This window comes from Mandrillus leucophaeus, unplaced genomic scaffold (assembly GCF_000951045.1).
Source record: "Mandrillus leucophaeus isolate KB7577 unplaced genomic scaffold, Mleu.le_1.0 Scaffold403, whole genome shotgun sequence".
In the NCBI taxonomy this organism is placed as follows: Eukaryota; Metazoa; Chordata; class Mammalia; order Primates; family Cercopithecidae; genus Mandrillus; species Mandrillus leucophaeus.
This window is the reverse complement of record NW_012104288.1, coordinates 192,505-203,495: the sequence shown is the minus strand read 5'-3', so window position 1 is coordinate 203,495 and position 10,991 is coordinate 192,505. Positions and strand designations below refer to the sequence as shown.

Here is a 10,991-nt window from a genome sequence, read left to right as displayed (position 1 = left end):
CTGAATTTTAGATCTTAGTAAGGCTTTTCCCACTACAAGGTTATACAAGTCTTCTACTGTGTCATCTAGTGATTTCATAGTTCTGTTTTTCTTACTTAAATATTTGCTTTACTTGGAGTTTATCTTGGTTTATATTATTATTATTATTATTATTATTATTATTATTATTATTATTTCGAGACAGAGTCTTGCTCTGTCGCCGGAGTGCAGTGGGCGATCTGGGCTCACTGCAAGCTCCGCCTCCCGGGTTCACGCCATTCTCCTGCCTCAGCCTCCCGAGTAGCTCGGACTACAGGCGCCTGCCACCACGCCCGGCTAATTTTTTGTATTTTTAGTAGAGACAAGGTTTCACTGTGTTAGCCAGGATGGTCTCAATCTCCTGACCTTGTGATCCGTCCGCCTCGGCTTCCCAAAGTGCTGGGATTACAGGCTTGAGCCAACGCGACTGGCCTTGGTTTATATTATAACACTTGGATTGAACCTTTTTTTCTCAGATGGCTGTCCAGGTGTACCACACCATTTAGTGAATAATGCCTGGTAATTCAATCCCCAGTCATTGGAGATACCACCTTTATCATATTCCATATGCCATATATAATTTTATCTATACTTATGTAAATAGAATGGCTTTACTTTAGAATCCTAGGGGAAAGTCTGAATTTTCTTGTGGGAACGCTAGAGGATTTTTTTTTTTTTTGAGACCGAGTCTCACTCTGTCGCCCAGGCTGGACCAGGCTGGAGTGCAGTGGCACAATCTTCTCACTGCAGCCTCTGCCTCCTGGGTTCAAGCAATTCTCCTGCCTCAGCCTCCTGAGTAGCTGGGATTACAGGCGCCCATCACCATGCCTGGCTAGTTTTTATATTTTTAGTAGAGACGGGGTTTCACCATGTTGGTCAGGCTGGTCTCCAACTCCTGACCTCAGGTGATCTGCCTGCCTCAGTCTCCCAAAGTGCTGAGATTACAGGTGTGAGCCACCACGCCCAGCCGATTTTTTTTAAATCGTGGTAAAATATTATTTTTATGTTTTATATATATTTTAATTTAAATAGTTACTACTTTAACCATTTTTAAGTGGGAAGTTCCGTGGCATTAAGTATATTTACATTGTTGTGCAACCATCACCACCATCATCTCTAGGACTTTTTCATGTTCCCATCACATGGCTTTGAATCAAATATACCAGTAATTTTATGACATACCATTCATTTGTAAGGTAAGCCCTGATTTTAGAGATATTAAAATATGGTAAAATATACATCTTAGGTATATTTTAGTTACTAAAATATTTAGTTACTGAAGTATAGTTCTCAATTTTCAAGTGTATTTAGTTTATTTCTGAACATTCTAATCTATTACATTCATTTTTCTCTCCATGTGCCAGTGCCACACTGTCTTAATTATTGCAGATTTACAATATCTTTTAATACATAATAAGGCTAGTTTCTCCTCACTGGTCTTCTTTTTCAGATTTCTTTCTCCAGTTATTCTTGTGTAGCTGTCTAGATAAACTAAGCAGCCTTTCCTTGGCTCTTATAGACCTTCCTTTCCCTCTTTCTATCTCTATTCTACTTAAATTATAAAAATTTTCATGTAGATGACCTTATGAGGCCTGCAGATGAGCTCTAAGTCTAGGATCAGCTTATCTTCTCTGAAAGTTTGTGTATCTCTTGACTTTCTTCTCCTGGGTTTCTGCTTTAGCTTTGTCACTTCAAGTGCAGTCCATTCCTGATCTATATTGTCAGCATAAAAGGGAGCTGCTCCTATGAAAGTTCTTAGACTCATTTACTGCTTTGAGTCTTGTACATAGAATATTAGTCTTTTTCAGTGAAGTTAGCAGTGTCTCTAGAAGGATAGAAAAGCTGAAATGTTTGCAACTGCATCAGGGTTTAAAGTAATTTACTAATGCATTTGCCTTCAGTGGGAGTTTGTTGTCTTGCCAGTTATTCATATTAAATTTTTAGCATTTTAAATAATGTATTACTATAAGCTTATCTTTATTTGCATTTATAGATCATAAACTCATTTCTGTTTTATTTTACTGAAGAACCCATTAAAAGAGCCAGTAAATCCAGTGGAAAATGGCCTTCAGTGATCTTACATCGAGGACTGTGCATCTTTATGATAATTGGATCAAAGATGCTGGTGAGTAGCCACATTTCCTAATTGAGGTTCATCCTTCCTTTTTATGTCAGATTCTCATATTTAATAGGATTTCATTGGAACAAAATGAGAGACTTTGCAACTTAACAGTCCCTTATTACTAGTTAATGAAGAGGAAGTGCACGAGTTTCATTACAGATATGTACAAAGATGGAGCTACACAGATGTTCATTACAATGTTTACAGTAATGAAAATAGCCTAGATATCCAGTGAAAGGAACTGATCAATAAATGATGGCTCATTCTAACTGAGTAGCCATTAAAAGTGATTTCGGAGGGACAGTGCTCTTCGGCTTGATTCTTCCGTAATGCTCCTGAGGGAAATTAAAGTTACTGCCAACTTTTTTTTTTCTTTTCTTTTTTTTTTGTTTTTTGTTTTTGAGACAGAGTGTCGCTGTGTCGTGCAGTGGCACAATCTTGGCTCACTGTAAGCTCCTTCTCCCGGGTTCATGCCATTCTCCTGCTTCAGCCTCCTGAGTAGCTGGGACTACAGGCGCCCACCACCACGCCCGGCTAAATTTTTGTATTTTTAGTAGAGACGGTTTCACTGTGTTAGGATGGTCTTGATCTCCTGACCTCGTGATCTGCCTGCCTTGGCCTCCCAAAGTGCTGGGATTACAGGCGTGAGCCACGGCACTCGGCCACTGCCAGCTCTTTTGAATGAAAGAGTTGCAGCCCCCAGGAACCTGTCAGAGTGAACAGGGAACAGAAAAGCCAGGGAATGACTGCCTGGGACACCCCTGAGTGATTCTGATATGCCTGCGTTTTACCCTTGCCCATTTATTTTACAAGTCAGTGTTTCAGAAGAGCATGAATGCCATAGCAAGAAGTCTAAAATATGTTAAATGAAAGCAGGTTATAAAATACCCCATACGTTTCTTTCACGGGGTTTAGCAGTTATCTCTGGGTAGTAGGATTATGGGTATTTTTTTATTTCCTTACCTATATTTGTCTAGATATTTTTAAATCACAACAAATATGTTGTGTTGCTTTTATAACCATTTTTTGAAGTTTTAAAAGCAGAACAAAAGTAAAATTTCAAAAAGAAAGAATCAGAGCATCTTACAGCTGAGATGGATCTTAGATATCATTGAAGCTTATGCCTCATTTTACAGTTGAAGAAATGTGACCTCAAAGTCATGGTTAGTTGATGGCAGAAAAGAGTAGAACCTATGTGTTCTGATTATTAGTTGTAGTATTATGGTATTTAACATTTGAGTTTATTTTTGAGATACTGAGCTATACATACTTACCAACATCACTACTTTAGGTTGATTCTTACCTATCACCTAGAAATTGCAAGTCTATCAAATTCAGGAGGGAAATGCACCACCTCTTGGCACCTACCACAGTTGAAATTATATTCAAATTTACAATGATTTCAGCAAAGATACCCTGTTTCATGGTTTGCAGCTTTCTCAGTAGCTGCTAAAAACCAAATTTATTTCACTAAAAATGTTCCCAACAGTTTTTCCTTTGAGGAACGCCAAGGCTCTTTGTAAGTATCTCATAGATAGAGAAACTTCACTCTGGTAGGGGATACATAGTGACTGTGCCAATCTTTTCTTCTTAGTTTTTTTTTCTTAGTTTTCCAATATATGTAAGGATACAGAGAGCATTCAAGTTTCTTTAGGAGTCATCCTTCTCTGACGGTTTACAGTAGTTCTCATAACGTCAGTATTAATTTAAATACTAATATTTTCATTGCTTTTCAAAGAGAGATGTGCCTTACTACCTGAACTCTCACTATTTGAACTTAGGAACCAAGTAAATTTGGGTATAGTTTTTGAAATAGAGTTATTTGGAAGAACAGATCTCTTGCTATCCAATTCTTGACAGTCATTATGCCAAATACAAGAATCTGAGACTCAAATAATCAACATGCTAACTTAAGAGCCCAATAGATGTAGACAATGATAAATATCTGTGTAGTCCTAGAAGTTAAAAATGCCTTAATATGAACTTCTTTAGAATTCCACTTCCACTCTTATCCTTGGATCAACTCCTTAATTTTTATTAGGAATACCTACATTGAAATTGCTGGGTAAAATTAGATTAGATGTGGAGTGGAGGCCTGAAAACAGCATTGCAAACGGTGCAGGGCAGATGAGGGGAGAGAGGCAGGGAGAAGGCAAGGAATACCTGTATTTGAAGTTATGCTTATTTGAAGACTTGGGAGGGGAAAGAGGGTATGGGGATGTGGAGTGAGAATACCTAGATTTAAGGTCTGACACTGCTGTAGCCCAGCTGGATGATCTTGAACGTGTTATTTATTGGCTGTGAGTCTTTGTTTCTTTATTAGCAAAACATAAGTGAGAATAGCATCTACCAGCTACCAGGTAACATACATGAAAGTGCTCTGCTATTTCGGAAGTATCCCAACATAAATAGTGGTGCTGGTTGTTACAGATGATAGATTTTATCTGAAAATACTCTTCATATAGCGTATACTTAAAAATTGTTTTCTTTACATTATTTTTTCCCAGGCATGGTCTAAAAGGGTTAAAATGTTTTGTTTTGAGATATACAGCTTTATGGAAACCCTGTCAGGTGTAACAGGAAAGTTTTTGCCTTCTACTTAGTGTAATATTGATCTCTGAGATCCATTAGTAATCATTTCTGGCCATCTTAGTCCAGTTTTAGTTTGCTTACCCTGGAAATGTCTGAACTTATGATCAAGGGCCAAGAATTTCAAGTGTATTCTTGGCTTTAGCCCTAACCCTGAGTAGCCTAAGGAAACTTACTGATATTCATTGGCTTTCTGATTGCTAGAGAAGTAGTGGTCATGCATAGTTATTTCATGTGGAAAAATTCCACAGCTACAGAATAAAAAATGGTTTAATTAATACTTAGCTATAAGAGGATTTATTTGGATTCTTAGATGTGAAATGGTGAGATTTTGAAATAATTCTATAGTAGCATTTTGGATTATAGAGAAATGAAAAAAGTTTTTAATGTTTAAAATACAGCTTTCCTTGTATTTGATTAGAAATGATGACTTTTCAGACTTAGTCATGATCCTTTTTTGCAAGAAGATGGAGTATGAGTAAGATTGCTGCCATTCTGAAACTTTAGTACTTCAAAAAGTACTTAAGGTACATGTTTGCTTTTCCTTCCAGCTTCTTCATTTCGTTGGTACTTGGTATCTTAAAGCTGTACTGTTTGAGCCAGTACATGCTACTTAAGAAGAGAACACTCTCTTAGAAGCTCATTAATATTCTATGGAAAAGCTCATTAATATTCTATGTATGTGGCATTCTACTTTCCCTATGCTCTCTCCCTGGGACACTCTTAGAAAACAATTATTAAGCAAGTGATAAATCAGAACTTTGGTAATCATTGGGATATAGACTGTCAGACAGCCTTCCCATCCTCTGCTTCTATCATGGCTCTACTCATGACACTTAAACCCAATCTGATGCCGAAAAGAAGGTACATGAAACATCCCCCACCCCGTTTGCCTTTTTTTTCTGGGGCAGACAGAGCACCTCATGCCTAAATCTAACTTTTTCAACTTATGTAATGATACAGGGAACATTCAAGTTTCTTTAGGGGGTCATCCTTTTCTGAAGGTTTATAGTAGTTCTCATAAATTCAGTATTTAACTTCAGTACTAATATTTTCATTGCTTTTCAAATAGAGATGTGCCTTGCTACCTGAACTCTCATTATTTGAGCTTAGGAACCAAGTACATTTGGGTGCAGTTTTTTTGAAATAGAGCTGTTTTGAAGAACAGATCCCCTGCTATCCAAATGTTGCTATTCACTATCCCAAATGGGATCATAGATGGAGTCAGAATTAACTTTAACTGTCACCCAGCAGGTGCATTGATACTCCCTGTAACATGCCCACTACCTTACATGGAAGTGGACTCTATTCAGAAAGGTATAATTGTTGTTAAGAGAGACAGCCAGAAAAGTGAACAATGGCCAGAGTCATGGGTGTCATCCTAATGATTTTGTATTTTATTTGCTCAGTCAGGGAGAGCTAATTTAAGCAATTTCATTTGCTCAGTAAGGGAGAGCTAATTTAATGAAAGGAAGAATTTAGGGACAACTTGATTTTTAGAAAATGAATTTGACAATTGCATGGAAGACTAGTGTAGCAGATTGGATCAGGAGGCAGTGAAACCATATAAAAGACTATTGAAGAATACCCAGTGAGGGGTGCTGTAGCCCTAAATATAGGTGAGGAAACTTGGTCTCACACCAGACCCCTAGCTCTTAACAATGACAGCTCATCACAGTTACCAATTAACAAATTGTTGACTGCTGACAAATTATAATTACATATATTTATGGGGTACAAAGTGATGTTGTGATACATGTATCCAATGTAAAATGATTAAATCAATCTAAATAGCTTGTCCATCACTTCAAATACTTATCTTTTTGTGGTGAAAACATTTGAAATTTACTTTTTACAATTTTGAAATACACATTATTATTAGCTCTAGTTATGCTGTGCAATAAATCTCAAAAAGATATTTCTGTTGAACTGAAACTTTGTACCCTTTGATCAACATCTCCCAACTCCCCCAACCCCCTGGCCTCTGGTAACCACCATTCTACTCTGCTTATATAAATGTGATTATTTTAGACTTCTTTATAAGTGAGAACATGTCTTGTCTTTCTGTGCCTGGTTTATCTTACTTAGCATAATGTCTTCCAAGTTCATCCACATTGTCACAAATTTTAGGATTTTCTTTTTGAAGGGTGAATAATTGTCCATTGGTTATTTCTCTCTATATATCTACAGGTCTATAACTCAGAAAGGCATAACTTTAGATTGACAGATATCACATTTTCTTTATCCATTCACCCACTGATGGACATTTAGGTTGATTCCACATCTTGGCTATTATGAATAATGCTGCAGTGAACATGAGAGTGCAGATATCCCTTCAATATGCTGATTTCATTTCCTTTGGATATATATCTGGAAATGAGATTACAGGATCATATGGTAATTCTATTTTTTGTTTTTTATAGAACCTCCCTGTAGCTTTCCTTATAGGTATAGTAATTTACAGTCCCACCAACATTGTACAGGGGTTCTCTTTTCTCCACATCCTTGCCAACACTTGTTATCTTTTTTCTTTTTGATAACAGACATTCTTACAGGTGTAAGGTTATATCTCTTTGTCTTTTTAATTTGCATTTTCCTGATAATTAGTGATGTTGAGAATTATTTTCATCTATCTGTTGGCCATTTGTCATCTTTTGAGAACTGTCTATTCAGGTCCTTTGCCCATTTAAAAAAATGATGCATAGAAACCACGTCCTAGGATTCTGATTCAATTGGACCAAGATTACTTTTTGCAATTTGTCTTTTAAATACTGTGGAGGCAATTTGGCTGTGCTAACAGAATTGAGATCTGCTGTAATAACAGTAGCAAGCATACTGAGTACTTAGGCTCTTTACATATAATAACTCAATCAATCCTCCATGAAATACATGCCTTTTAATGCCAAATTTGCAGATGAGGAAACTAAATACAAAGAAGGTGAGTCAATTGCCCAAGGTGACATAGTGAGCCAGTGGGAGAACCAGAATCAGAATGCAAACTATCTGACTCCAGAGTTTTGCTGAAGTAGAATTTCTAAAGAATATTTTGTTTTATTATTTGCTTTGAAAATATCCAATTAAATTAATCAGTGTTTCCCATAATTATTTTTTATCTGTAGAACTTGAAAGTCACATACAGGACTTAAGGTGTGTGCTGAAAATATTAAATTACAGGAAAAAGTTATTTATTTTAAAATTATTTTGTTCTGCTTCCTGAGCCAGCCCAGCATGCTTTTCCTGGCTTGTTTTCTTTCTACTGCTACCAGAGGAAGAACAGAGAAAATGATGTCATTTGATTTTTCCCCCTCCTGAGTCAATGAAAGAATAAAATAAAATATATCTCTAATTCAGCAATTCTTTTACTGACATTTAAGCTAGTTTCTAACCATATGTGTGATGATTGTTAATAATAGAGTCATTTGAAATTGTTTATAGAGCAAAAGAAAGAACAAAAGTCAACTAAACTCTCACCATGCAAAGGTGATGATGTAACATCTTTCCAGAGGTCTTCTTTTGGTATTGTTTTTTTTCCTTTCCTTTATTTTTTGTTGTTGTTGTTGTTGTGGTGGTGGTGGTGGTGGTGGTGGTGGTTGTTGTTTTGAGACAGGGTCTTACTCTGTTGCCCAGGCTGGAGTGCGATGGCATGATCTCCAGTTCACTGCAACCTCCACCTCCCAGGTTCAGGCTATTTTCTTGCCTTAGTCTCCTAAGTAGCTGGGATTACAGGCGTGTGCCACCATGCCTGGCTAATTTTTGTATTTTTAGTAGAGACAGGGTTTCACCATGTTGGCCAGGCTGGTCTCAAACTCCTGATCTCAAGTGATCACCTGCCTTGGCCTCCCAAAGTGCTGGGATTACAGGTGTGAGCCATGGCGCCTGGCTATTATTGTTTTCAGTAGTTTTTAATTTCATTAGCAATGAAAACTAGACATAGTAATATGGATCTCATCTTGGACTGTAGTTCCCATAATTCCCACGTGTCTTGGGTGGGACCCAGTGGGAGGTAATTGAATCATGGGCACAGCTCCCCCATGCTCTTCTCATGATTGTGAGTTCTCACAAGATCGGATGGTTTTTTAAGCATCTGGCATTTCCCCTGCTGGCACTCATTCTCTCTCCTGCTGCCCAGTGAAGAGGTGCCTTCCATCATGACTGTAAGTTTCCTGAGGCCTCCCCCAGCAAATTTAAATCTGTTCCCTTTATAAATTACCCAATCTTGGGTATTTCTTCAGAGCAGTGTGAGAATGGACTAATACAGTAAATTGGTATCTCAGAGAATGGGGCGCTACTATAAGGATACCCAAAAATGTGGAATTGACTTTGAAACAGGCTAAAGGCAGAGGTTAGAGCTGTTTGGAGGGGTCAGAAGAAGACAGGAAAATGTGGGAAAGTTTGGCTGGGCACGGTGGCTCACGCCTGTAATCCCAGCACTTTGGGAGGCCGAGGCAGGTGAATCACCTGAGGTCAGGAGTTCGGGACCAGCCTGACCAACATGGAGAAACCCCATCTCTACTGAAAAATACAAAATTAACTGGGCGTGGTGGCGCATGCCTGTAATCCCAGCTACTGGGGAGGCTGAGGCAGGAGAATCACTTGAACCCAGGAGGCAGAGGTTGCAGTGAGCCGAGATCACGCCATTGCACTCCAGCCTGGGCAACAAGAACAAAACTCCATCTCAAAAAAAAGAAAAAATGTGGGAAAGTTTGGAACTTACTAGAGACTTGTTGAATAGCTTTGACCAAAATGCTGATAGTGATATGGACAATGAAGGTCAGGCTGAGGTGGTCTCAGATGGGGAGGAGGAACTTGCTGGGAACTGGAATAAATAATACTATGCTTTAGAAAAGAGACTGGCAGCATTTTGCCCCTGCCCTAAAGATCTGTGAAACTTTTAATTTGAGAGAGATGATTGAGGGTATCTGGCAGAAGAAATTTCTAAGCAGCAAAGCATTCAAGAGGAAGGATCATAAAAGTTTGGAAAATTTGCAGCCTGATGATGCAATAGAAAAGAAAATACAATTTTCTAGGGTGAAATTCAAGCCTGCTGCAGAAATTTGCATAAGTAGCAGGAACTGAACTCCAGGGTATGTCAGAGACCTTGGCAGCAGCCCCTCCCATCACAGACCTGGAGGCCTAGGAGGAAAAAATAGTTTTTTGGGCTGGGCTCAGGGCCTCCCTGATGTGTGCAGCCTAGGGACTTGATGCCCTGCATGCCAGCTGCTCCTGGAATGGCCAAAAAGAGCCAAGGTGCAGCTTAGGCCATAGCTTCAGAGAGTGCAGGCCCCAAGCTTTGGCAGCTTTCACATAGTGCTGAGCCTGTAGATGCACAGAAATCAAGAATTGAGGTTTGGGAACCTCTGTCTAGATTTCAAAGGATGTATGGAAACTGCTGGATGTCCAAGCCAAAGTTTGCTGCAGCGGTGGAGCCCTCATGGAGAGCCTCTACTAGGGCAATGTGGAAGAGAAATGTGGGGTCAGACCCAAAACACAGAGACCCCACTGGGGCACTGCCTAGTGAAGCTGTGAGAAGGGGGCCACCATCCTCCAGACCCCAGAACGGTAGATCCACTGACAGCTTGCACTGTGTACCTGGAGAAGCCACAGTCAATCAGTTCTAGCCAGTGAAAGCAGCAGGAAAGGGGCACTGTACCATACAAAGCCACAGGGGCAGAGCTGCTCAAGGCCATGGGAGCCCACCTCTTGCATCAGTATGACCTAGATGTGAGATGTGGAGTCAAAGGTGATCATTCTGGAGCATTAAGATTTAATGGCTGCCCTATCGGATTTTGGACTTGCATGGCCTGTAGCCCCTTTGTTTTGGCCAATTTCTGCCATTTGGAATGGATATATTTATGCAGTGCCTGTATTCCCATTATATTTAGGAAATAACTAACTTACTTTTGATTTTACAGGCTCATAGGCAGAAGGGACTTGCCTTGTCTCAGATGAGACTTTGGATTTGGACTTTTGAGTTAATGCTGGAATGCATTAAGACTTTGGGGGACTGTTGGGAAGGCATGATTGTGTTTTGAAATGTGAGGACATGAGATTTGGGAGGGCCCAGGGGCAGAATGATATGGTTTGACTGTGTCCCCACCCGAATTTCATCTTGAATTATAGTTCCCATAATTCCCACATGTTATGGGAGGGGCCTGTTGGGAGGTAATTGAATCATGGGGACAGTTGCCCCATGCTGTTGTCGTGATTGTTACTCACAAGAGCTGATGGTTTTTTAAGTGTGTGGCATTTCCCCTGCTGGCAC

General features: G+C 39.2%; 1 protein-coding gene across 3 annotated transcripts in view; it reads left to right on the top strand.

Annotated features, from left to right (window-relative positions):
• The window catches only part of ELOVL7 (ELOVL fatty acid elongase 7), a 99,830-nt gene that overhangs the window by 62,391 nt on the left and 26,448 nt on the right, over positions 1-10,991 (top strand). For 2 of the 3 annotated variants that reach the window (XM_011992117.1, XM_011992118.1), the window contains one exon: positions 2,046-2,143. In XM_011992117.1, coding sequence (XP_011847507.1) covers positions 2,080-2,143 — 64 coding nt within the window. In that variant the 5' untranslated portion in view covers positions 2,046-2,079. Of the gene's footprint in view, positions 1-2,045; positions 2,144-3,431; positions 3,660-5,280; positions 5,408-10,991 lie in introns of all 3 variants that reach the window. The other variant, XR_001007358.1, reaches the window with a different exon arrangement.